This window comes from Melanotaenia boesemani, chromosome 1 (genome assembly GCF_017639745.1).
Source record: "Melanotaenia boesemani isolate fMelBoe1 chromosome 1, fMelBoe1.pri, whole genome shotgun sequence".
Classification (NCBI taxonomy): Eukaryota; Metazoa; Chordata; class Actinopteri; order Atheriniformes; family Melanotaeniidae; genus Melanotaenia; species Melanotaenia boesemani.
This window is the reverse complement of record NC_055682.1, coordinates 5,734,864-5,762,697: the sequence shown is the minus strand read 5'-3', so window position 1 is coordinate 5,762,697 and position 27,834 is coordinate 5,734,864. Positions and strand designations below refer to the sequence as shown.

The window sequence follows — 27,834 nt, the reverse complement described above, 5'->3', positions numbered from 1 at the left end:
TGGATAGTGCCTTGCATGGCAGCTTCTGCCATCAGTGTGTGAACGTGTGTGATGTATGTAAAGCGCTTTGTGTATCGTTCCAGGTACAGTAAAGCGCTATATAAATATGGACCATTTACCATTTTATAGTCGGAGACACTTAAAGAAACCAAAGAGGGGCTGATTTTTCAGGGCAAAAGTTATCATGAAAATAATAAAAAGTTAATAAAGCCATAATTTTGTACGCATTTCTTTGAGGTTGTAGTCTGCAAAGTGTTACTGTGTCCATTTACTTTAACTTCACTGCCTAAAGCAGCTGAAAAGAATAATAAAATCCATAAAAGTTGTTTGAGGCAACACATCAACATTATTTATCAGGATTTTCTAAGTTTATCTGCAAACCGACTCTGATTTGTTTATTCCACCCATGTGGTTAGAAGTGGTGTTCTAAGCAAACAAGCCATTGGATCTGAGCAGGTCATCCTGCTGGTACCCAGGTGATCGCCCGGTTTAAATTAAGCGAAAACTCCGCCACCCGTCTCACCTGGGCTATAAATGGTGCAGACCCACTTCCTCTAATAGGCAATAACACATTACAGTTAACATTTATAAAAGCACATGCCGTAATTAATTAATTAATTAACTAATTAAGAGGTCCGCACCACTTCCAGACCTGTCATGCACCCCTGCGACACAGATGGTTACATGGAGGTACTCCCTTGAGGCTGATCAAATTATTTCTTCTTTTTCTTCCACAAGCTAATAAAGACACTGAACCATACTGGACGCCATTGTTGTTTTAAAACAGAAAATACCTATCGAACTGAAGTGAACCATCAAAAAGAACTCTGACCTGGTGAGTTTACCGGCCGATGCCACCCCTGCTGCCACTTCAGATTAGGAGGAGAAACTGCAACACGACACCAAAACGACGCGTACCCCCTACGTTTAAGTGTCGGAGCAAACCATAGACTGTATAAAAAAGATGGACGGAGCCTCCGTGAAGTCACTCGCAGGTTTCTGAAGAGAAAAAGTGAAGCTCGTTGGGCTTTCCCACCGTCAACATCTTGGTAGCGTCACACATGTCTTTAGTCCCGAAATTAATCGGAAATCCAAAATTGGGCAAAGAGGCTGAGCTTAGATGGGGACTGTGAAGGTGGAGGTAGATGATTGACAACCATCAAACTCCGAGCTGCCTGTAGCTAAGAGCTAACCGAGCTAACCCGGAGCAACGAAAGCTAACCAGCTAACAGAGATAGGCGGGCTAAAGCTAAGGCACACTGTTAGCCGGCTAAAAACCGCTGTGCTCTCCCTTCTGTCAATAAAAAAGACACACCCCTAATTATGCTGAATTTCAAGATTAAATAATATCCAAATGGATGAGTTAGAAAAAAATTCACCCCCTCACAGTTGTCATGAACGTAAACTTGACCTATTAATCCTAAAATGGATTTTTGTACCAGGCTTTAAACATGTTTATTTCTGCTGTGAAGTTGGCTTTTTTTTAACATGGGACAACATTTGACCCAAAAAAGAAAAATTCAAATATTATTAAAAGGTTTTTACGCTTTAATGAGTTGGTTTTTAGACAATTTTATATCAAAGTATATCGTAAAAATGTAATGGAAACACTTTTTCCACATTTACACATCACCGGGTGTGACATAGGCGGTCACATGACCAGTTCATTTCAAGTAAAGATAGTACAGTATGTATGGAAGGGGGAGGAGATGGAAAAAAATTAAAGATGGAAAAATATAGTAGTTATCCTAAATAGCAAACAACAACTAAATGCAGAGTTTTACAAGGAATTAGAAATCTCCTTTCTTATTAAAGTGGAGTCTTGCGGGACGAGATTTTATGAGTTTCGTCTTATGCGCTAAACACCATTCTGTAAATCTCAATTGTACTTTGTCAAAGTTTTAGAAATATTGCTTTTATTTTGTTAAAAAAAACTGTAATGTAAACGCAGCCAATAATAACCACATTTTCTATGTTAATTAGATGTAGTCACTATTATTTACTTTCATCTTTAAAAAACAAAATGTGCATATGTACTGAGTGAATGGTTAAATAATATTAAATAACACAACACTGCAGTAAACTAGTCATTACTTGTTTAGATAATAAATAATATTATCTATTATTTTAACTGAGGAGAGCAATTTCCATCTTTACGTCTCTGAATCTTGCTTGAGTCCATGTGTTTTGAGTTTGTCCAGCCATGTTGCATCCCCAGAAGTCGTGTCTGTCATGCAGTGTGGAGCAAGCAAATGTTCCGATTTTCTTCTGCTGAATAAACTATGGTCTTAAGGAAAAAAACTCCTATTAAAAGAGAGATTAAGATGACAGTAAACCTTGGTTTTTCTAAGAGAGAGATCTGAGAGTTGCTTGAAGGGTTCAAAGTTTCACTTTTGGTTTCAACTGTGTTTGCTGTGGGACTGAAATTCATTACTTTAATGTGAAGCCAATGGTTACTTGGTGTCTATAAACACTGAGGTACTGAAGTAATATCCCTTTTACCAGGTGTATAAGATTCTTTTCTTATGCCTAGACTGCTGTGAATGGGGGGAAATAAAATGTTTCTAAGTCTGCTGAAAAATGCTCTGTTATTTCAAAGTGTTGTGCTTTATTCCTGTAAAAATTGTGTGTGTCTGGATCTCAGCAACAGAGCCATGTTGGCTTGACAGGAGATAAAGAAACAGAGAGAGAAAGTTCATGTGAAACATTTATCAAAGTAAAGGGGGAATGTGTGAAGGGAGCATGAGAAGCAGATGTCTTCAGAAAGTTCTCAGCACTGAGCAATATCCTCCTCCCACTGGATGTCATTAAAGACTCTGAGCCTCTGATCAGTGTCTTTAAAGACTCCACAGGGCCACTTACTGTTTAGCTGCTCCATAATTACACTGTGATGACACAGGTAGGAAAAAAAACACATACGTATACACAAAAAAATAAATAAAAAAAAATAGCCTGCTGCAAGTACTTCAAACTTCCAACCTTCATCACTTTGATGTTATACCTGTTGGTCCTCTAATGAGGGGAATGAATGATGTGCTGGACTTCAAAAGAAGCCAGCTGGACCTTTTTTTTTCTTCATTTAGGCAAGGTATGATTTCTTGTTGAGTTTTCTTTAAAAAAAACTAAATAAATAAATAAAAGAGAGAGAGAATTTAGTGTGACGTTCTGTGAGGGAGTACTTGCCATGAGGTGATGGTCAGTAACGAGGAGGAAAGACCCAAAAACAGAAAACAGAACTATAAACTGGAGTCCGGTGGATGTTGGAGCCCAAAAGTTTATTTAAAACAACTAAAGGTGCTGCCACAGCAGGATAACAAAGTATTTTTTTAAATATCACTTAAGACTGTTTGATAAATTTAAGGCTATGTAAATGTAAAAATTGGTATTTTAGTTTTTCCTTCCTATGTTTGCCAAAAAAAAAATCACGTCCATGCTGTGCTGTCTACAAAAGAAATCTGTCCCAATGAAAATGCAGGGACACGATTTAAACAGTCCAGAGTATGGCAACAAAAATGAAGCGGTATTGTCCTACCTCTGAAGCCATGTTGGTCAGTCAGAATGCTGACAAATCCTGGTCCCTGAGGGCCGCGGTCCTGTAGGTTTTAGAAGTTTTCCTGGTGCAACACACCTGACTAAAATCAACAGATAACTTACAGACTTATGCAGAGCATTAATAATTGCTTGCTGAAGTAATCATGGCAGATCTGTGAATGTAATGTGCCATTTGTATAGCTGTATGGAATTTTGTGTTTCATGGGTTATTTGTGGGGTTCAAGAAGATATCAGTTGGTAATTTTAATTTATTATTGCTTTAACTATTTGTGTGAGAGGAGCGGATTATATAAGATTTTTCTTCTTTGTGCTCCTTTCATTTAAGTGTTTGAAAGTTCTGTTGATTTGATTGTTTTGTGTAGTAAGGAATTAAATGAATGCTAAAACTGAAGTTTCTGAGAGCTGACAAGGTTTTCTCATCAGTGGGGCTCACACTAAATTTGACTAGAAAGACTGGATAAGAAACACAGCTCCATTGTGAGTGTCAGGAATTTTCTGCCTTTGTCCACATCATTAAATAAATTCTGTCTCATTAATTATACTTGTGACAGTGTAAACAACTATGCAGCAGCACACAACACCTCGTAAAATTTAAACAAATAATCTCCATCATGCATAAGTGCACCCATGCGTTTCTATAGCTGGCTATTTATGAATATGAGTGGGTGTCAGAGCAATGATGGGTGGAGGTAGGTGGTGCTGGCTTGATCTGAGGCTCAATCTGCACCATAGCCTGTCTGCTCAAACAACACACACTGTATAATTGGGCTCAGAGGAGCGAGGAGATCCACCCGCAGGCTTTGGATTATGCTGATATATGGCATACATTGCCATCCTAACATTTGGCCCTCATATCTGGCTTTATTGCAGACTTGCACTGAGCAGGTATATGAAAGAAGGGGAAAGAAAGGCACTGTACTCTTAAGTGAAACTGAGCATCTGGGTGGACTGTAAAAAGCAATCTGGGATGTCTGGACAAACCAGCTTAAACCAGTTTCAGTTTAATTACAAGAGACATATTAGGTCTTGAAAAAATTAATACACCCTTTTGTCAGTTCTAAGGTTTTAGGGATAAGGACAGAAAAAGAAAATAATCAGGCCTAACTAGGTCAACTTCAAATGAAAAACAACATATCACGCCATGTTATTATTCAATTAACAAAAACTGAGCAAAAATGCAGAATCAGCCAGTTGCCATTTATCACATGCATTTGATTGATCAAGTGTGAGTGCCTCTATAAAAGCAGAAAAAGTGGTAAATTTGCTTTTATGGAGCATTCAGATGTATGTTAACACAGTAGAGGGAGGACTGCAATTATCTTAGGGCACATTCACACCAGTATAGTCTGGGGGACTCAGACTGGGTGGGGAATGAAGAGAAATGGTGCACCTTCTTTGGTTGCTTTCACGCTGCACTTTACTCAAGCAGACCATCTGGACAAGGTCACACAGTTACATCCACTGCTTACTAAAAGCAGTATTACCCAAAACAGCCCCTGACCTGAAGGAAAAACAAGCAGGAGGAGGAAGAAACTGGCTCATCAACCGAAAATGGAAATCATTCAGCTTCAGCCGGCTCTTTCACCACTGGTAAACAGCTAGTTACTGGATAGCTCTAAGCTGCTTAGAATGGGGTTAGGGGTGTGGGAGGTGAAAGTTTGTGGCCGAGCTCTGTGTGTGCTTAGTGTGTATGTGTGTGTGTGTGACAGAGAAAAAAAGTATGGTTGTATATGAGTGTTACGACCCAACTTTTTAGGGGTAAGTGGAAGGGTGTAACAAAGAAAATAAACATGTTGAGGACAGGTGGTAAAATTAAACCGAGCACATTTTATTGGCACTGGTGTGGAACAGAGGGTAAAGCCTGTAACAAAAGAAAACACAAAATGAGTGTTGGGGATAGCGGACCTGCTGAAAGAAATATGCCAGAACATATACCAGAACCCACCGAGTGAAACCGAAAGGATGTACAGAACTCGGTGAAACTAAAACCAAACAAAAGAGCAGCAGATCCATAAACTAATGTGACCGTCGTCACAAACAAAAACACCCTAAACTAGCCCAACACCAAACTAAACATAACCACTATGGCAGAAACACAAACTAAAGTGTAGCAGAGCCTGAACTGAACTGAGTGCGTAAACTAAGGTGAATCCAAACTAAAAACAGAACCATCCAAAGCCCCCACATGGGACACACCACAGCCAGGAATCCTCCTGCTGCGTCCAAACAATGGTCTGCCCCACAGAAGATTCACTTACACGAAGCACAGTGAGCACTCAGTAGGCCTTGCTACCACCAAAATCTGCCATAACTCGAAACAAGGGGCCACCTGTGCTAACAAGCCACATTCCTACAATGAACACACAAAGACTAAGTGAGCGGAAGCGGCCTGTGCCAATCCAGCCTCCCCTCTTGACTGGCTTCGGCTGCAGCCTTTTTAGCCTCAGCCTCTCACAAGCTGCAGCCTGATTGGTCCAAAGAGAAGCCAATCAGAGGGGCGGGGATGGAAGTGTGCCGGCTCCAGCCACTCCAGACAGAGCCTCCTGAACTGGCAATCAGCGGCAAAAATGAGCCACAGCTGCCAGCAATAAGCGGTGGCCGTAACAATGAGCTACAACGCATGCATCGGAGCCTCAAGTGTCAGAGGACTTTTACTACCTACAGCAGTAGTGTATAAAGTCAGTCTCTTGAGGACCGCTGTCCTGGAGGACAACACACCTGACTCAAATTAAATGGATCCGAGAGCCTAGCTCTGTCATTACCTTGAGTCAGGTGTGTTGGAGCAGGGAAAACATTGAAAACTTGCACTTGAATGTGGCCCTCGAGGACTGGACCTACCTACAGGTTATGACTCATACGACTGGGCTAAGCAGACTCGGGCGAGTTGAACAGGGAGCTGAATGTACAAGGCCAGACGTACCACTGAAAAACTGAAGGGCAGAGAACTGAGTCTGGAGACTCATGAAAAATTAACTGAAGCAAGTAAAGAAGAGCCAGAAAAGTTATTCAAGCTGCTGAATCATGCAGCGTACTTCATTACTCCTGATACATAAAAATTTATAACTAAAACACTACATTTTTTATCCACATAATTACATAAAACAAAAGATTACACTTGGGGTGTAACACACACACAAACAAAAACCCAGAATCAAGTCAAAACAAATCATTTATGGCAACCAACTGATTTACAAATCACTTGATCTCTATTCAGGAATCAGAACAACAATAAAAATCATTTGAGAAAAATTAATAAATAAGAGCAACAGCCTAAAGGTTTTGAGACAATTTCAATGAATTCCTGTACACTAGAGGAAACTGAGCAATTAAAGTGGATTTTAACACAATACATGGCCAAACATGTGGCCAAGCATTTATCCTGAATGTTAAGCCAAACTTGTGTTCTAATCAGAGCTTAAAATTTAATGCATTAGTGGAATCTCACTTTGTTGTAGCTGTAAAATAAATGATTGCCAAATGAATGTGTAATAGTAAGCTTTTGTTAAATGACTGCAGTAGTAGTAGAAAATAAAATGAACCTGTCATTAAATTGCTGTTCATGGCTAGTAACTATACAGCAATGTGATTAACTGCAATTAAAAACTGTAATCACCTGTCAGCCCTGGTTTAACATAATACAGCAAATCTTAACACAGAGCATAAGATGGAGGGGAAAATGGGGATACTGCAAAACGGATCCCTTAACTATGGATTAGAGAGGAGAGGGATCATCCCTGTTGTTATTAGTGCCGGCTCTTCAGCCTGCATTTCTGATGGTATGGGGTTGCATTAGTGCTTATGGGGGTAGAATTGGGTATCCTTACCAATGTCCAGCAAGTCCTGACTTGTTCCTACAATTTTCAGTCACAGAAACAGCTGCCACAGACATGGCAGAGCAAAGTAGAGTGGAGCTCTGCGATGTACAGAATGTTGATTTCAGCTTCAAACTAAAAAATAAGAAACAATGCTACCAACAAAAAGCTGTACCTATTAAAATTATTTTTCTGTAATACATTCTGCTATTTTGTTTTGTGTTGCTAAAGACAGCACACTCCTGCTGCTTCCAAAGTTGAATCAGTGGGTAGACCTGTCCCATCACTACCCAATAGTGTCAACTTAGCAAGTCTGTTTTTATACTTTGCAAGTATTCAGACCCTACTGGGGACTGTTTTTCAAAAGAACGAGTAACAACGAATCCAGTGGGGTTTTTTAGGTCTTATTGGAGACTTTGGAGACTTATGGAGACTTATGGAGACTTATGGAGACTGATGTAAAAACAAGCATCATTCTTATTCTTCTCAATGACCAAAAATGCTGCCATAGACCTCTCTTGGTCCCAAAGCAATCCCATCAATCAGCAGGACGTAATGAGAGTCCTGTCCAGGGCCAAGGTGAGGAAAGCCCCTGGTCCAGGTGGCATTCATCCTCGTGTTCTTAGACTGTGTTCAGAGCAACTTGCTCCTGTTTTAACTCACCTGTATAATATGTCACTTAGAAACTGCACTGTCACATTAGCTTTAAAAAGTCTGTTATAATACCAGTGCCTAAGAAGACACCTGTGAAGTGGCTTGATGACTATCGGCCAGTGGCTTTAACTTCTGTTTTAATAAAAACTTTTGAGCGACTGGTGTTGGACTATATTAAAGAACAAGTTCCTGTGTCTGTGGACCCACTGCAGTTTGCCTATAGACAAAACAGCAGCATTGAAGACAGCATTTCCTTTGCTCTGAACTCTGTATATAAACATTTAGATAAAGGAAAATCTTATGCAAGGATACTTTTTATAGACTATAGCTCTGCTTTTAACTCTCTGGTTCCTGTGAAGCTCATTCACAAACTGAAATCTCTTGGACTTGGTGATGCCATCTGCAAATGGATTTTAAACTTTTTAACTTGCAGACCACAGAAGGTCAAAATTAATGGCTGTGTATCTGATGAACGAACACCGGCTCCCCACAAGGTTGTATTTTAAGTCCTTTGCTCTTCACTCTGTACACATATGACTGTGCTGCTACCCATCCTAACAATCTGATTGTCAAGTATGCAGACGACACCACTGTTATCGGTCTTATCAGTTCAAAGGGGGAATCACATTACAGAGCAGAGGTAGAAAATGTTGTCCGTTGGAGTGAAGAAAACAACCTTGTTCTGAACACTTCTGAAACCTGTGAACTGGTTGTTAATTTTAGTCGGTGTAAGAAGAAGAACAAACCTGTTGTCATTTATAATTCTGAGGTACAAATAGTTGATAGATGTAAGTTTCTGGGTGTCACTCTCTCCAAAGATCAATGCTGGCAGTCAAACACTTTTAACATTGCAAAAAATGCTCGCCAGCGTCTCTTCTTTTTAAGGAAATTAAAAGAATTCACTCAAAACAAAACTATTCTTTTAAACTTTTATCAGTGTATTATAGTATTGAAAGTCTTCTTACCAGCTCCATCACTGTGTGGTTTAGTAACCTCACTGTGAAAGAAAAGAAAACTTTAAACAGAGTGGTTCGCTCTGCTCAAAGGACGATAGGTTGTGACCTACAAGTCCTAGAGAACATATACAAATCCAGACTCTTAACAAGAGCTTTAAAGATCATCAATGATCCCTCTGACCACCCTGCTACGAAGATGTTTGACCTCTTGCCCTCAGGGTAATGATATCGTGCTATCAAATGCACCACATCTCGTCATTCTAAAAGTTTTTTTCCACAAGCTGTCATGACTTTGAACAATGTACTCTGAAATGCCTCAGACATGCATTTTACTGTTTTAGTTACTTTTACTGCTATTTATTTATACAGTGTTTTATACTGGTTTTTTGGTTGTTTTTTTAGTGATTTAGTGTTTTTATTGTTCTTAGTATTATGCGTTTTAGGATGTGTCTATGTGTTGTATTCTTAGGCTTGTGGTTGTTTGTTTGGTTCTGTTAAATGTGACAATGCACTTTGAGTTCCTTGCAATTGGTTTTTCCAATGTGGTTTCCTTCTGCAAATGGCAAATAAACTAAACTAATCTCCCCTGGGTAGGCTGGGTGGCTGTTCATCTCAAGCTTGGGTCCTCTACCAGAGTCCTGCGAGCTTGAGGGTCCTACACAGTATCTTAGCTGTTCCTTGGACAGCACTTTTCTGGATGCAGATGTCTGATGTTTCTCCAGGCATCTGTTGGAGCCACTTCTCCAGTGTAGGGACCACAGTTCCCAGTGCGCCGATGACCACTGGTACTGGTCCTCATTCTCCACCACCTTGGGAGGTGTTTCCCATTGTGGTGTGCTAGGGGTCTCCAGTTCATGTTCTGCACAGATGTTACTGTTCACTATGCCGGCAATTTGGTTATGGTGTTCCATGTATGCCTTGCCTGCCAGTATCTTGCACCTTGCTGTTATGTGCTGGATTGTTTCAGGGGGCCTCTTTGCACAGACTGCACCTGCCTCAATTGCTCTGGTATTCAAGACTTGCTCCTGTGCTGCTATTATTAGCGCCTCTGTGTTGTCCTTCAGTCCAGGCCTCTCTTGTCATGGGTCTCTGGACGCCATTGTCTGCCCTTCTGTTTCTTCCCTGTCCTTCCCCCATGTGTTGTGTTTTGTGTGTGTGGGCGTGGCTGTTTCCGCTGACAGGTTCCTACAGCTGCCATTCATCTAGTCATCACACCAGTAGTGTATATGTACCACAGTCCTTCCTTCATTCAACACCAGATTGTTGAACTATCAACACGTGGTATCTGGTCTCCTGTATTTTTGGAAAATCTTGCCTTGCTTGTATTTGTAGGTCTATTATATGCATTGTCCTTTCAGAGAATCCTGCTTAAGCCTTTTTGATCTCCAAAACTACTGGATATACCTCACCTCCTGGTCCTGTGTCACACCTGCATCCACAGCCTCTAAATCATCCTGAGGAGCCAAAGATTCTGTCTGCCTGCTCATGGTCCTACCAGTTCGCAAAACTGTTTTATTCCTCAACAAAACCTTTTGTTCTGAGCTTTAGATCCCTGTCTGCTCTTTGGTTCCACAGTCTTGCCCATGTGACATCTCTAGCTATTGGTAGGACTTGCTCATATCCACTACTTCAACTTTCTGTCTGTGGTACATCCCATGTCAAGGTTTTTCCTCTCATTATAGTTGTTATGGCATTAAATATGCTCATCAGTAAGTTTGAACCTGTACTTTGTCTTGTTAAAGTTCATAGTTGAGAAGAGCTTTTCATACACATATGTGCTCCCGAAAAGGCACGTGGTGTGCTCTAACATCCTGGAAAGCTCAGGGAAGGTGGGGAGCAATTCTTTTAAAAACTGCCTGCTTTTCCACTCCCCCATCAATATACTGGGCCCCAAAAATACACAAAACCACTTCATCCTTTTTATTTATGAAATTTCTGATAGTTTTCAAGCCTTACATAGAGAATTTTCATCATCTGGTGTCCAAAAAACAAAGTTTTTAATGACACGATTTTAAAAGAGAGAAGCTGGTTTTAGTTGCATAGGTGTCACAGCAGTACACAGAATCCACCAAAAATCACTTTATCTTTCAAATATGCTCCTTATGATGCCAGAGGTGTTCGTCCTTCTCAGTTTAAGCATCACAGACAGCTGCCTCTGATAGTTTTCATGTGTGTTTCATTCCCTGTCCACAATATGTGAAGAGTTTGTTTGTAGGTGTGGTCATGTGACTGTATGGCTATGTTTGATTGGTAAAAGCACAGTATGGGCAATGATGTTTGAGAAAAATGTATGACCTACCCTAACAATAAACTTTGATGACAAGTAGGGGCCACAAAATATTGTCCCGGGGGCGTCAATTGGCCTTGGGACTTTGAGACCCATGCCTTAAGTCTTTCAATGAAACGAGGCCTTTTATATTCAGTTCTGAATGGAAATTGTGTCATAAAATAGAAGGACAGCAACAAAAAGTTGTAATTATCTATTCTGTGGAGCACACCTGTTACATTATGAACAAATCAGAACCTAATTCATGTGATGCAAATGTTTAAAGGGATTCAGATGGATGAAAGCTGCAGCTCAGATCACAGACTTAACACACCTGGTATGTTATGGCTGAGCAGCTCTCTCAACACATCAGGCCTTCCACTTAAAATTCATCTCATGCAGTTGTTTTGTCTATTTGTTTAATGGTGATGGTGTGTGTATGTGTGTGTCCTGTGATTAAATGACTGTTTGAGTTCATTACCTCTCAGTTGGAGGTAATGAGAGGAATGTTTTCTCCCTTTAAAAAAGCTATTTAAATCCTTAAGTGGTCAGGATTTGGAAGCTAGACTACTAAATAGAAGAGTTTTAAGTGCCCTGAGAAGGGTCCTCACCAGATAACTTCTAGTGCTCTGTGTGGGGATTTTGAGATTGCTGTGTTACAAAATAGTCAGACTGTAGTTTGTGAAACCAATGAAACCAACAGACCAACAACCATGCCACGTTCACTTGAATGCCCTTTCTTCCTCATTGTGACACTGAACTTCAGCAAGTTGGCTTGACCATGACTACACAAGTTGCTGTCATGTGATTGGCTGATTAGATATTTGTGTATGAAATAAAAAAAAAAACTTTGTTTCTTTGTGATGTTATCTGTTTTGTAGACAAAACACTGATTCCTCTTTTAAGTTCGATGTGGTTTCTTCATGCTTGAATGATTAAAAAAACACAAACACATTCTCTGAAACTGGTCAGAAAGGACTGGACTAAAAATTTATTTTTCCTTTTTTACCTCAGGAAAACCTAGAGAACTACTGCTCAAGACCACTTTAAAAGATTATAAGCTGTTTGGATGCAAAAACCTGAAGCAGTGAGAGATAGCTCAAAATTCCTAACCAGCATAACTACTTCATGCTGCACTGAAGCAGCAGGTTCTCCAAACAGAGAAGACCCTTTTAGGCTTTACCAGCTCAAAGGTCTCCATCTCAAGCAAGAGGGTGGAATGCTGACTCTAGCCTCGTCTCAGTCTCTTTGCCTTTCAGGTTCAGGAAAATCTGTAAGTCTGAATACCTTGTACTGAAGAGAAGAGCTGTACATGCTCTTATAAGCACACAAACTAGCCTGCAGTCACAACATAATAAAAGCTGGAGGCTCACAACGTCAACAGGGAGAAGGTGAATTTGTTTTCTGGGAAAGATCCCATTACTGTATATTTACATAGTGATACCTCTCTATGTCACTAAAAACTTAACCTGGTTTTACCCTGTAGAAGGCGTGATGAGACATTTTTTACCCACAAAATCCCATTTTTAAAAATAAATTTAAAACGTGCAAATTTTATCAACAATATATGTGATTTTCATCACAATTAAGTAATCATGTGTTGTTTACAGCTCAAAAAACATTTTGGGGTGCACAACCCCATTAATAAATAAAATATAAAATGGGATAATAATATAAAATGAAGGAAATGTGTTATAACTTAAACTTGTGATATTGGTCCTGCTTTGTAAGGGTTACACGTTACAGCACAAAATAATAATTACCTACAGCTGTACACAGTGCTTGTTGATCTAAGCTGGTGTTAGAGCTCTCTGATATTTGTATTTACTCAGAGCCGATCAATGCCTAATTTTAAAAATTAAGATCAGCATTCCTGTTTGGTGAGTTTCCAGACAAGGATTATAACAGTGCTGAGCCTGATTTAGAGCTGATTTAGTCTTTAATGAGGATTCCACTGCAACATCGCAGGTTTTGTGTTTGTGCATTTATGCGTGAAGATCAATTTAGTGCCAGAGAGTCTTGATGACCTGCCAGTGAGAACTGCTGGTCCAGAGGAGTCGGGCTCAGCAGCTTTAGATGTCCCTGTCAGCTCTTATCAGTGTGATGGAGCAGAACAAGGCCACACGGGTTGACACAGTATCAGGAAAACCAATATCTGTCTTTGCACAGTTTCAACTAGAGAATATATTTCTTGTGTCCCCGGGAAACGCTTTTTTTACTTGGTGATCTTGAGTAATATTGGCTGAAGTTGTGCTTTTGCTGGTACTTAGTCTTCTAACATGTGGGCTGGATAATTAGCAGATTTGTGAACTTATGAACCTTATCATCAAAGCCTAAAATTTAATTTCTTTTCCTTTCAATTAATTATTTGGACTGTCTGCAGAATTTTGTTTAGAAATCTTCAAATAAAGTAAAGTAACTAAATAAATAATATGCTGCAGAGACATGAAAACAAGATGAGGGAACTGCTCTCAATGCACATATTTAAATTGCTAATCTTTCAGTGTTTCACAGCAGTCTCCAGTTATATGTGTCCCTCCTGAGATCAGTGTGCAGCTTTTCTGTTTTTGCTGCTGTTGCTCACTACTTCCTTTTGCTGCAGAGCGGTGGATCCCAACCTATTTTCCCTGAGGACCCCCTTTAGGAACCTGGTAGAGTACCAAGTTTGGTAGTTGCATGAATTTATTGCTTTTATTAGCTGCTTCTCACCGTAATGATGCATTCTGCTGGACTGCTTTTTGTTGATAAAACCAAAGTTAAGATAATTACGAACATATAACCTCACTTTAAAAAGAAAAAAAATTATCTGCACTGTGGCATTTCTCAGACATGTCTCATTAATGAAATGGTGCAAAGTTTCTGTTTTCTGCCTCCCAAAAGGCTAGTTCCATATGAATGAAGCACCCAAATGATAAAAAAAAAAAATTAAGCGACTACGCCTCAACTCATCTCTGTGTGGACATGATCTTAATTTAAATCACCCTGGCTCTGAACATTTAAAGCCTCGGGGACCATAAGTACTCTTTGGGGGACCCCTTGTGGGTCCAGAGACCCCAGGTTGGGAACCACTGCTGTGGGAGAATAGGTGCTTCCCCTACTTTGAGCACAACATGTGTGAAAAGTACTGGTGGGGGGAGAGGAGACTTTTTTTTTAACTGTTGTGGATATTTATTGTCAGGTTTTTATTAACTGAAACTATTTGTACCTATAAACATTTTTGTAACACATAGATTAGTTGTTATTTTTAGTTGGGAGTGAACCTATCAAAGAGGCCCTGGAGAACAGCATGGAGCTCTGACTTTCTCTTAATAACTTTAAACACCTGCATATCTTTGCTGACCTTGAGAGAATCTTCACCTTTCTTTCTTTTTTCTGCCTGTGTACAATTTCCAGTTTCAAGTTGTTTATTTGTCACGTGAAAGATGGCAGTGCAATGCAGTCGTACATTCATCCGAGGCTGTGCACATCCATTTACCACTAGTAAAAACACAAAAACAGCAACACAGTGACAAATTTAAAAGACAATCAATATAAATATAAAAAGCCACAGCACAATGATTGTTCAGTGATGTTTTATAGATAGACAGACAATGTAAATAGTAGCACAATATAAACCTTGTTAAAGTGACATGAGTAAATGACAGTGTTTTTCAGCAGAAGGTAGAACACGAGTCACTACAGGGTAGAGTTCACAGTTCTGGCAGCCTGAGGGAAGAAACTCCTCCTGAGTCTCTCTGGGTTCACCTTAATGAGCCTTAACACCAGCCAGAGCGCAGCCACTCCAGCTCACCATTGTTAGGATAATGATGGTCTCTTATGATCCTGTTTGCTCTGGCTGTTGTTCTCCTCTTAAAGATGTCCTGGAGGGTGGACAGTGTTGTACTCGTGGTACACTCTGCTGACCTCAACACTCTCTGCAGGGCCTTCCGGTCATGGCCAGTCCTGTTCCCGCACCACTGGTTGATGTTATCAGTCAGAACATTCTCCACCATTCCAGTGTAGTGATTACAGAGTTGAAAGCTGAACTAAAGTCAATGAACAGTATCCTTACATAGTCCCCTGTCCACTTTGCCGTGGCCGGTAAACGAACTGAAATGGGTCCAGAGACTTGGGGAGGGAGGCACAGATGCACTTCATGAGCTCAGAGGTGAGGGCCATGGGCGGCACAGGGATGATGATGGCTCTTTAAAGCAGGCAGGGACCACAGACTGGTGAAGACAGGAGCTAGCAGGTCAGCACAGGACTTAAGCACCTGACCAGGAATGCTAGTTGCCTTCCTGCAGCTCACCCTCCACAGTGTTCTCCTTATGTGATTGAGTGTCCATGTGATTCTCTGCATTTTTATACTAAGTTATTTATGTTTCTACAGCTCTGCTTTCATTAAATCAGGCGAATTCTCTATGGAATTCAGCTGTGGAAAAAATTGACAGGAGGTGAACTTAAATGTTTGATAAATTTGACACTTTAGATTCTATTTATGTGAGAAAGAGATGGATCACATAATAAATCCTTTATCCATAAGGTATTGCTCAATAGTAGCTTAGCAACAGTAACCAGGCATGGCAGCTTTGTCAAAGACTGGTTCTTCAACATGTTAAAGCAGCATGTGTTGAGCTCTAAAAATATTTTGTCAAAAGTTTGACACCATGTAATTTAGCTTCTTTTTTTTTCGCTTTATTTAGCTTTTTTTTTTTTTTTTTTTTCAAGGAAAGTCCAGAAAGAGGTTTTTACATCAAATGCTAGCATAACTGGTTTATCTAATGAGTATGTGTGCTCATAGAGTATATGATGGGAATGGAATTTCAATGCACAAATTAGCATTTTATCCAACTATTTTATTTAGTGTGGTTAGTAAAACAATTAACACCAGCCATTCTTAGTGAAACCCCTTGTTACTTTGCTCAAAAAATCTCATTCATATGGGGAGGTAAGAAGGTGCAGCCGAACTCTGATGTGCATCAAAGTTTTGAACTCTGCTCCACCAAAAAATGGAGGTTTGCTTTAAGTGAACCAAATACATGAAGCGGACTACAACTAATGTAGCAGAAACAGAAGTTGTCCTGCATCAACCAATGGATGAGCGAGTTTTCTAAATGCAGCGTGAAAGCAAACTCAGAGAGACTGCTTAACCCAACCGTATCGAGTCTAATGGACTGTTGTGTGTGAAAAGAACCTCAGTGTACGTTTGTGGACTTTATCAGATTGTTAACCCTATAACACATTGGACATAACTGTTGGTAGTTGTGGAGGAACTTTGGTCAACTCTTCTTTACAAAGCAGCTTCAGTTTATTAAGGTCTGCTAAATTAATTTCTGCACAGCTCTCTGAAGGTCCTACCACAGGTCTGGACTCTGAGTAAACCATGGCTACACCTTGAATCTTTTCTTTTTCAGCCATTTTGCTACAGATTTGCTTCTCGCTAAGCTCTGTGACTGCAAAACAAGACCATATAATCAGCCCTCCACCACCATGCCTGGCAGTTGACTTGAGGTGTTTGTACTGATAATAACGTGGTCTGGTACAGGACTTGGGTCCAGTCCAAACCAAAGCTATGGTGTCATGTTCTTTTTAGAGAGGTTTTCTTATCCAACCCTTCCAAATAAGCCATATTTATTTAGTTGTTTTTAAGTGGTCTGTCATGAACCTTTACCTTTAACATGCTAACTGAGGCCTGTAGAGTCTGACATGTAGCTGTAAAAAGTTTCTCTGAGCATTGCATGGTGTGGCCTTGAACTTGCCCAAAAGATTGGCATCTGTCTCGAATGTTTGTATTTGTGAATAACTTTTTCCTTTGTACAATGATGGACTTCAAATAGTTAGGAAATTACCATATAACCTTTCCCAAATTGATGGGCACCAATTGTTTCCTCTCTAGGATCATGATGTGCTTGGCTTTGTGTTAACACACACACCTGAGTGCTGCAGATTAGCAAACTGTCAGAACTTATTTTATAGAGACGCTCACACTGATGACGATCAGTTAATCAAATGTATTTGATTTGTAGCACCTGGCAGCTGGTAGCTGGGTTATAGGTACAGACACATACAGATGTAAATTACACATTGATTACCAGTGACATACAAAGCAGGAAGTAATAGTAGTAGATTAATTTGTGGAAAATATTAAAATGCCCTGATGGCATTCTGCACTAGAGGAGCAGCATTGTTTTTTTGTATTTCACACAGTACACAATATCAAAATCTGCAGGTATTCTCCAGGCATTATAATAATAATAATAATAATAATAATAATAATAATTTTAAGAGGGGAAAAAAATCTGCTTAAAGTAATAATTTTATCTGAGGTGTTTTTGTTTGTTTGTTTGTTTGTTTGTTTTGTTTTGTTTTCAGAATCTAATCCTGTTAGGGTTTGCAGGAAGACAGGCTGGAACCAGGAAGGAGCAGAAAGCAGATTCAATAAAGCTGCAATAAAAGTTTTACTTTGGGAATCCAGAAACTTTGGAAGAGTAACAAAAAAGTGAGACAGAGGTGGTGGCGGTGCAGCGTCTTGTGGTGGGAAAACAGACTGGGACTGGGAAACAGAACTCTTCTGTAAGGGTTGGTGAACAAGACAAAACAGGAACGCAGTCATAGACTGCACACAAAATGTAATAACTCTCTGGATGGCTGGTGTTGTACCACTAGGGTAAGGCAACAAACTGGTGACGAGTGGACTGCAGACTGGCTCTTATGTAGGCTGGCTGAGCCAAACAGCAGCAGGTGAGTACAATTTCCCATTAGCACCACCACCACCTTGCCCAGGAGGATCTCTGAATCACAAAAGTAGCAAAAAAACAGAACATAACAAAATACAAGTAACAGCTGAGTTTCGCTGACAAATCCAACCGCACCGTGCATCTTGCATCAGCTGAACACTGCAGACCTTGAGTGAGTAGGTGTAGGTGTGCATGTGGTCTTATTCATACAAAGACTTTGATAAGCAAGAACTACACCAACAGCAACATGCACACAGCTGTTCATTAAATGAGAATGTGAGAGTGATGTTGATGAGTAAAGCCTTAGATGACTGCAGACATTTTCATTGCTCAGGGTTTATCAAGTTCTTGGTGAGCATTAAACACCATCTGTGAGTCCTTGTACTCCTTCAGTGATGACTAATAAAGGTGTGGATAATAAATCTCCTTGCACAGCCTCTTCTAAAAACAAGATTTGTTTTATTTTAGTCGGCACACGTCCAGCACTTGCACACTGTCTATACAGAAATATTTTTTGCTGGATATTGATGTTACCAAAAGCCAACAACTTTGGTGAGAAAAACACTTCCAGGTGATAGGATGAAGTATCTGTCATAGGCCTATCAGAAAATATGTGTCATGAGCAAAACCCTTTAATAATATCTGCCATTGTTGAATGTTGTCACATTTAAACCTGTACACAGCTACCAGTCAAGGATACTGACTGGTCAGAGATTTAATGTTTTGGCCACAAACTGACAGCTTGGAGCCTGGATGGCTGGATTCTCTGTGATTCGGATCAAGAAAGTCTGTCAAGAATCCAGCTGCCTGCTTTGCCAGGCAGCAAAACACCATTTCTATTGCTGGAACACTGAGACCAGCAAGCTTAACAAACCAGTAAGGTGTTATAGCCAAACTGGTTCAGAACAAAGACACAAAAACGTAACTTAAAACTGTTCCTGACTCTTTGATGGCACAGTGATTTTTATTATGTGCATTCTATACATCTATTCCTTCAGGGTCTCCACATCACACTTCAGCTGAGTTTCACTTTATGCACCATGTCACATGCTAGCAAGCGGATATCAACACACTGGCCATTTCAAAGAAAAAAAAGCATATTGGATTATTGGATGAAGAGAAGAAAAGAACTAACATTACATGATGCAAGATGGATGCTGAATTAACTGCCAATAAGGGACCAGGGGCACTGAGAAAATCTGCAAAATTTCTGTAGAGCATCTTTAATGATGGACCAGCCACAATAGAAATCCACCTCATTAGCCTGGAATATTGTTTATGGATTATATATGAGATGACAATAAAGCTGGTGTTTTGTTTTGTGTCGCATCTGTCACTGTTCATCGTTCAGTTATCCCCCAGTTATCATCCAGACTGTTATTCATACGGTCTTTGTGTGTTGAGAAATGTTGCTTCATATGGGACAAAAAAACAAACGGGTGTTAACATCTGCATGTTTCTCCTGTTCAAAGAACAGACTTTACTCTTCCACAGCAGTCTTCCATTGCTAACTTCAGAATGAAGCAGCGTGGTAAATGCAGTTTAACGCAGTACAATGATGCTTCCTAACAGGTCTCTTATCATTTCACAGCATGTGAACTCTGTTTACATTTTCTGCTGTATCAGTAAATTAACTTCAAACCAGTAAAGGTTCTAGGTGTCATAAAAGCCCAGTTGTGAAGAAAATGAAAGCACCTCTTTCCATGAATTATCATGCTGTAGCTTTTAATTGCTCCGTTGAGAACAGGTACATATTGAAGGTGCTAAAAAATGCTTTCGGCTATTTGCTACCATGATTCTGTTTACTCCTGAAACAAAATGAATGCCAATAAATGATTATCATCCAAAGCAGCTGACGCCTTACCAGGTAAGAGAATTTGAAGCAAAAATTTTAAATGTTTCAGAAGCAGCAGGAAACACACAATAGGGTGAGGGTTACTGTTCTTTTTTTGTCCTAATTACATTTACATTTTTCATGTCTCCATTTATACAACCTGTGTAGAAGAAGTGTTAAATAATGTGTTAAAAGGTTTTTTTGTCTAAGCATGCTGAATCTGAAGATGACCTCTTAGTTTAACAATGTAACATCATAACCACCTTCGTGGTAGAAACTACCGCTGACAGGGGGTTTAGGTTTTGTTCAGCTTGCTAACACAACCAAAGCCTGCTTTTTTTTTTTATTTGGTCTCTCATACACCATATACACAACATACATTCCTCACACAGGGTCTAGACTTTAGAGGTCTTTATGTCCTTTGCACACCCTTTAAACGCCCAGGCCCCTGTCTTCACCTGTCACTAAGCTCACATCACACCCAACTCCGAAATTCTCCCTCCTCGAGGATTTGGAAGTGGCAACCTGTTTGTTTTGTTTGGCATTTTTTCTTGAGATAACTTGCCCGTTATAACAGGCAAAAGGTTTTTAAAAAAACATGCAAGCACATTTTCTCTCAGCTTCCGTAAGAACAAGACCAGTCCTGAGTAAATACCTTCTCTTGTCTATAACACTGTTCATGCGCTGTGTCTGATGCAACTCAGTTAAGCCTCCTTTTAAGGTGTCCATATTCAGCCATTTTACATTCGTATCATACACTTTAATGAGCCCATCCGGTGCCGGTGCAAATGTCCTTCCAGCTTTTTAATAGCATATAAATTTTGAAGAGGCTACTGGTTATGAAACCACTATACACTCCCCATCCTCTTAAAAACCACCTATCATCACTAACCTCAGACATGTAAGACCATGTTTCGGTCAGTGAGACGATAAAGCTGCCATTGCATCTCTCATCTTCTCTCCTGTTGCAGCCTGATCATCCAGAGGCAAACAACACAAAAGCAGGCATGCAGAGCAGCCCCAGGGAAATATCAGGATGCAACCTGAGAGATGAAAACGGAGAGGGGAAGACAGACAAGATGAAGTGAGAGACTGAATGTATATGGGTGTGAGAGAGAAAGAAGCAAGGTGCGAGATAAAAGGATGAAAGGGAGATTCGAGGAGCATGTGGAGGGATGAAGAAAAGGAGGAAGGAGGAAAGGTGAGCAGTGAAGGCAAAGCAGAGAAATTGCATTTTGATGGAGGCAAATTGAATCAAGTCTATGATGGAAGCCTGAGGCCAGAGAGGCAGATTGAGACGGTCATGTCAGGACAGAGATTACTGCAACCTGTGTGTGCGTGTGTGTGTGTGTGTGTGTGTGTGTGTGTGTGTTTTATGTGATGATTGCCTGCCATCCCCATCTTCAAAATGTACCATGAGGAAATTTGTACTCGCACTGTGACTGCAACTCCGCCTATCGTCAGGGTGACTGAACAGGTACACACACATATGCACACACATTTTAACAAAAGGAGGGCAGGCAGAAACCTGGGAATGGAGAGGTGTCAAGGACAGGTGTGTGAAATTGTCTGGATTTTCAGCTGAAACGGCTTCATGAACTAACAGGATTATTGTTACAAGTGGGAAAAATTAAGCCAGCGTGTTGTTTTGAGAACTCACAGTTCTGACTTTAAGAAATTTTAAAAAAGAAAAGAAAGTCACACTGCAGTAATCCGTTTCTGACTCATATTCGTCATCCTTTATATATATAAAGCTACACACTTAATGCTTAAATGCCACGTGATCAGCGATAAACAGCAGATTGCATGATCCAGCGGAACAATTTCCATTTCTGTCTTCTCTCTGTTCTCACTCCTGGCTCAGATCAGCTTGCTTCTGTCATGTATCGCCTCTACTGCAGCTCCATTGGGTTTGTTTGTCAGGCAGGGATTTACTTTTACATGTATTTGGTGAGCAGATGTAAATGTGACTTTTTAGACAAGAAATGGATTTAAAAAATGTCTTTACCCATAAGAATGTTTCTATGTAGATGGTGTGGAGGGAGCAACACCTTAGCTGCAATAACTCCAAAACCTGACACTTGTTAAAGTCTCTGATGCTTACAGGTTAACCATCCTTCCACATGGATATCAATAAGAGGGTTTGTTTTGTTTTTGTTTCCTAAACTAAATAAAAACTGTCCCATTTTGTGCTCAACCAGCAGCACATGGGTCTGTGTCCCTTCAGGTAGTTGGTCTTTTCTTTAGAAGTAAAAAAGAAAAGACTGAAAAGTCATTTGTTTGTCCCATTTTTGTTTGCTAAACCAAAATAAAAAAATTGGATAACTGACTAGAATCAGTCCTTCCATTTTTTTGCTCACAACCAAAGTGGAAAAATGGAGAAAAGGAGCATTGTTTCAGATTTTTCATCACAACCTGGAAATGATCTTTGCTCCATTCTACAAGTTTAAAGCTGACCATCCAGATAAATACATGCAGATGGCAATATTTCTTTACTTTGTGTTTGTGCATTAATAAAATGACAAATTTAGGTTTTTTTCTCACCTATGGACATATGAGCCCTAGAATTGATCATTTATAGTTTAAAGTGCGCTCATTTAAAATTTTTAATTGCCTTAACGTTTTAAAAGACTTGGACAGAGATGGGATTTCCACTGTATTGCATCACCTCTTGTAAAAACACATTTGGGAACTAAGGGAGAACAACCGCAGCAGTTATCAACAAGAAATGTTTTCCACTCTTGCTCGATAAAGAATTTCAGCCTTTAAGGGCCTCCACAGTTTCCTGTCTGTTTTCCAATGTTTCAAATGCTTCCTGTGGGTGAAGCTCAGGCAGGTCAGTTTAACAGCTGGACCCTTTAGCTATGTAATATGAGTAGAATGTGGTTTTGCATTTTTCTCTCCAAAATAGTAAAGAAATTATTTGAAAAAGACTTCTGTATGTCTGGATGGTAGCATATGCTGCTATAAAAACCTGTGTATACTGTTCAGCATTAATGGTGCCTTCCCAGATGTTCACATTACCCGTGCCATGTGCACACATTTAACCCATACCATCACAGATGCTGTTTTTTAAACTGAGGGCTTGGATCAATACAGATGATCCCTTTCTTCCTTAGCTCAGATAACAGGGTGTCCATCTATTTCAGAAGAAATTTCACTTGCTGATGTGATTTGCAGATTAGCTATTTATTTTATTTTTTATTTGACAGGGACATTGTACATTAATAGACATTACTGTAAACGTACCAGAGTTAGTCAAATGGCTTTTTTTCATCTGCATTTGTGTTAACAAGTAATGGAGCAAGTGGGCCTGATAAAGTGGGCGGTGACTGTATATGCTAATGTCACTCAAAAATAGCAAATATTGTGTCTCATCTTCAAGCTGTGGGAGGAAGCTGGAGAACCCACGCATGCACAGTAAGAAATCCACACACAGAAAGGCCCCAGCCGAGGTTCAAACTGGCTGGCCTGCTGTGACTGGACAGTACCAACCACCAGATCACTGCACAGCCCGTTTTGTTTCCACCATCACACCTCAATATTTATTTTTATTTCATTTTATTTAACTTTATTTATTTTTTTTAACTTATAAAAAACAATGGAAACAAGACATAAACCTCAGCAGTGCATCTGAGACTAATTATTTCTAATTAACAGGCAGTTGAGGAAAGCATTATTTGTAATTCTGACTCATCCGCATCACAGCGTCATCAGCATTCATCATGAGCAACAAAAAGCTCTGTTTTTGTTCTTTCTGCTGTAAGACTGAGCCCACTGTGCAGCTATATTTAGTTTGCCAGCTTGCTCCATAAAAAAACAGACCTAATGATGAAACTAGGGCAGCCCATGGCGACAGAGCCCCTTGCAACCTGAAGCAACGCTCTTTGAAGCCCTAGATGTTAACAACACTAAGAACCATTTTCTTATGGAATATTCTACTGCTGTTGGATTAACTAACCACCTAAATCTTTTTTTCTACGGTATGTTAGTAAGCAAGAGTGTAATCATGAGACCTGATCTTTTCTTAATTGAGTTTTCACAGATATGTATGAGACAGATGATGATTTATGGCTGCAGGAATACACTTAGTATGCAAACACAGTACCAAAGGGCTGTATGGGGTATGCTGCACACCTGGCTGCCATCTGTGTTTAGGAAAATCAGGAAATAAGATGTGAGATATGGATCCAAGACTTCTCAAAAGCAGCTTAAGATATTAAAAATGTTCTCGATGAATTGATAATGAAAAATTAAATGTGACAAATCAAAAGGGCTCAATTTAACTTTAAGAAATTCAAATATCTGAAATATTCAGTACAGTGGAAAGCCCGACTTCCCTCCGCAGAGGTTGAGTTGGGTCTGAAGACCGAGTCCTCGCTGTGATGAATAATTAACCAGAGGAAAACCAGGATCCGTTTAATGAAACCAGTCTGTTACAGCACTACTGTGGAGGAATACTCAATGATTTACTCATCTATTTACATTCATATTTGCACATGTATCCATAGAGGCGCAAGTCCTGGCTGAGGAAAGGAAAGTCAGTGAGAATTATATGTCGCATACACACTCACCCCAGCCACAAATCTTCAGAGAAATCAGTTCATTTATATTCTTGGTTTTTCCTTTTGCAAATTTGGGTGTATCTCCACAGATCTATATGTTTTACCGTAACATTACAAATAGACAGTGTTTTACATCATTAAACCTGCTCCTTTGTTCACCAATATATTTTTTTTTTTTTCTGTATAATTTCCTTGCCAAAAAAAAAACCACCACCAGGTTGGCAACAGGTGACAGTGCACAAGAAAACCCACCTTTTAAAAGGAAAAACCTACAGCAGAATCTGTCTTGACCAGTTGGGGGCTGCAGAAGATAGGAAAGGGGGATCAACAAGCACCACAACTCTAAGCCAGGGATGCCTATTGGGAAGGAAAGAGATGTAAACACCTGACTGAACTTTAGCTTGAGTTTGGAAATTCTTGCACTACTTTGAAGGATTTTTTTCTAGATGCTGTGGCTTCCACCTACAGAGGGAGATATTCTTGGTCAGCACCTTCAATCCAGGGTTTCAAATTCTGCCCTCTGGCATCTTGGATATACTTCTGAGCCATATCCTTTGGCATCAGTGTACCAACTGACTAGTCGCAACAATATGAAACTTAGGTTTGACAAATTTGGTACAATACAGTCTCAGCTCCTAGTTAAAGCTGGATTTCTTAACCTTTTTCTTTATTAGTTCAAGAAATCTTTCCAAATAACATAAACATTGAACAGGAACTGGACAACTACAACTAAGGCATGAACTAGTGCAAGAAAAAATAAAGGAAATGACAACAATCTGGCAAAGACAAATTGAAACCAAAGGGTATAAATGTACCGAGGACAACCAACAAGGAACAGGTGCAGTGTGTTAGCTAATTAAACCAGGTGAGCTGATGAGCAGGAAGCAAAACAAAACACACAGCAGGAATAACTACAAAATAAAACAGGAAAGACAGAACTCAAATCGACCAAACTAACAAAACCCCTAAACAGAACCCACGGACCATCACACATATGGAGCAAAGTGTGTTTTTTCCCTCTACAATATTGTTCTACAAGGATTATCTCTCTCTTCCTGCTTCTTATCAATAAATCGTTTACACCTCCTCCCTTCATATTTATTCTTATTCTTGTACATGCATCTATCTTACCATACATTTATTCATCTTTATAGGTGCCAAAGAACACTAATAAACCATAATGTTGGGGAGCATGAAAATACCATAGCAGCTTATTTCCACAGATGAGACACAGCTTCTGTCTGAAGACTAGTCTTAATTGTAATACCGAGAAAATAAAAGATAAAGAAAAGAGCTCTTCTGTTTGTGTTGATGATGAAATATCCCAGTGATCTACCACATTTTCTTGTCTGAAAATCAGTATTTTTTAGACGTGGCATTTCAAAGGCTTTTGGACTAGCAGTTGCATTTGCAGCAGATGCTTTTCTCACTAATTAATGCCAGCGAAGACAACTCTGACATTCAATCACCAAGAGCAACAGAAACACAGGCTCTCGCTATCCCACGATTCCAGAAAGCTAGAGCGAGTCTCTGCGCTGTTCATCTCTCTGCTTGGCACATTTACAGCAGCTATAGGTTAATTGGCTGATTCTGAGCGGATGGAGGAATTGATGATGATGAAGAGGCAGACAGAGATTGAGTAAAATACTGACAACAGTGTTGAGATGAACAGAAGATAGTGCAGAGGAAAAAAAGAAAATGAAGGGGAACAGTGGGACCATCTTTACCATCTTCTCCCATCATTAACTGATAGTGGGTGTGGGTCATTAGCTGAATCTGTCCTATATGCTGAGCTCATGGTGCAGGATGAGGAACACCTGCTGAAGGTGGCAGATGGCAGACTAAGGAGCCCAGAAATAGATGGTCATTAGGGAAATGTTAACTGAATCAGCTACAGCTCAGTTTTTTTGTTTTAAATTAATCATTTAAAAGCAGTGCAATATAGAGCCATGTTACTGTAATTTTTCTGTAAAAGAAAAAATATTATTATTGTATGAATCCAATATGAATGCTAGAAATTTTGTTAATTAGGATTTAAATAGTTGGTCTCACCAGCTCTGTTGTCAGATGGTACCAAGTCTTTTCAGTCATTTTAAGACAGTCTAGGATCTTGAAAAAATTATCAGAGCACAGTCAAACTTAAGAATCAAACAAGGTTCCCAGATATTTTCCATTTCAAAAGTCTTAAAATTTCTATTTATTTTTCTTTTAGATTTCTTAGCAGATTTTTCAGGCTGTGTTTGGGGTATTTGTAAGAACTCAGGAAACAGAAATACGACTGAATCTGCTGCAGTTATATGGCTACAGTGTGGCTTTGTTCCAGAATATCTTGAACAAGGAGGTTGTGGCGTTTAGCTCAACTGGCTGAGTGGACACCCTGTGTTCAGAGGTTACATTTCTTTGGTGCACCGGGTCCAGGTTTGAGTCCTGGCCTGATGCCCTTTGCTGACTCCTTTTCCTATCCAGCTACTGTTAAATAAAGACCACTAAAGCCCAAAAATCCTTAAAAAACAAACACACACGTATATATAATGTTTTTTTTGTGTGTGTGTGTGTGTGTGTGTGTGTGTGTGGGTTAAGTGAACAGAACCTTCTGTCAGTCTCAGTGTCCTGCGCTTTGGTGGCTTCACACTCCATTACCATCTTGGTCAGAGCTGACGCTCGCTGCCAGTGTGACTTAGATCTGTTTAGCCTCATTGCATTGTGCACGTCCCACTCTTTTAATTCTATATCTGTGTGTTGGCCAAAACACAAAGAGTGTGCTGTTTCGCTGAGAAGCGTCCACTATGCTGGGATGCAACAGAGCGCGGCAGCCTGCCAAGCGTTGGCCAAGAAAAGCAGAAGCACAGGAGGGATTTAGTCAAGTGCTCATTTTAATGTTAGTGAGCAACAGACTGTGGAATCTGAATGAGATTTAAAAACAAGATAGGGTAGGATAAATTTCAATTTCAGGGCATTACATGTATTCCCTCTTTGTCTCTTCAGCCACAAACCCCCCGCCCCCCAGAGGTGAGATAATGACTCCCAACAATGAGCAGGAGGAAGGAAGTTGGCAGCCCATCACCGCACAGCAAATGGTTATTATGGCACAGCAGCTCCTCCCCTCCTATTTATTTGTGAACACATGCAAACACACGCACACACACCAGCAAAGACAGGTGAACACACACACATTTGGATCTGGGTTAACAAAGCGTCACATCTGAGTGAATCTCCCCAGCAGCTCCACTGCAGCAGTACACACTGCACCTCTGAATCCTGACACATCTCAGCCTACACAGCATAAATAAACACACATATATAGCTAACATCATCAGCAGCTTGAGTGAAGACACTGGATGAAGGAGAAAGAGGCAGATGGAGAAAAAAAAGCTGTGATTGGAAAAAAAGAGCGTGGAGGGTGGGAGAGCAGACTGAGAGAGGCAGAGGAGGGAGGGCGGGTAGCGAAAGAGGCAGAGTAAAGAGGGAGGGGAGATGTA

At 40.0% G+C, this 27,834-nt stretch overlaps 1 protein-coding gene across 1 annotated transcript in view; it reads right to left on the bottom strand.

Moving 5' to 3' along the window:
* LOC121641639 (high choriolytic enzyme 1-like) overlaps positions 1–15,232 on the bottom strand; it is a 39,815-nt gene extending 24,583 nt beyond the window's left edge. The window contains exon 1 of the mRNA XM_041987906.1: positions 15,144–15,232. Within this exon, the coding sequence (XP_041843840.1) occupies positions 15,144–15,232 (89 nt within the window). The remainder of the gene's footprint in view (positions 1–15,143) is intronic.
* Between the last annotated feature and the right edge of the window lie 12,602 nt (positions 15,233–27,834).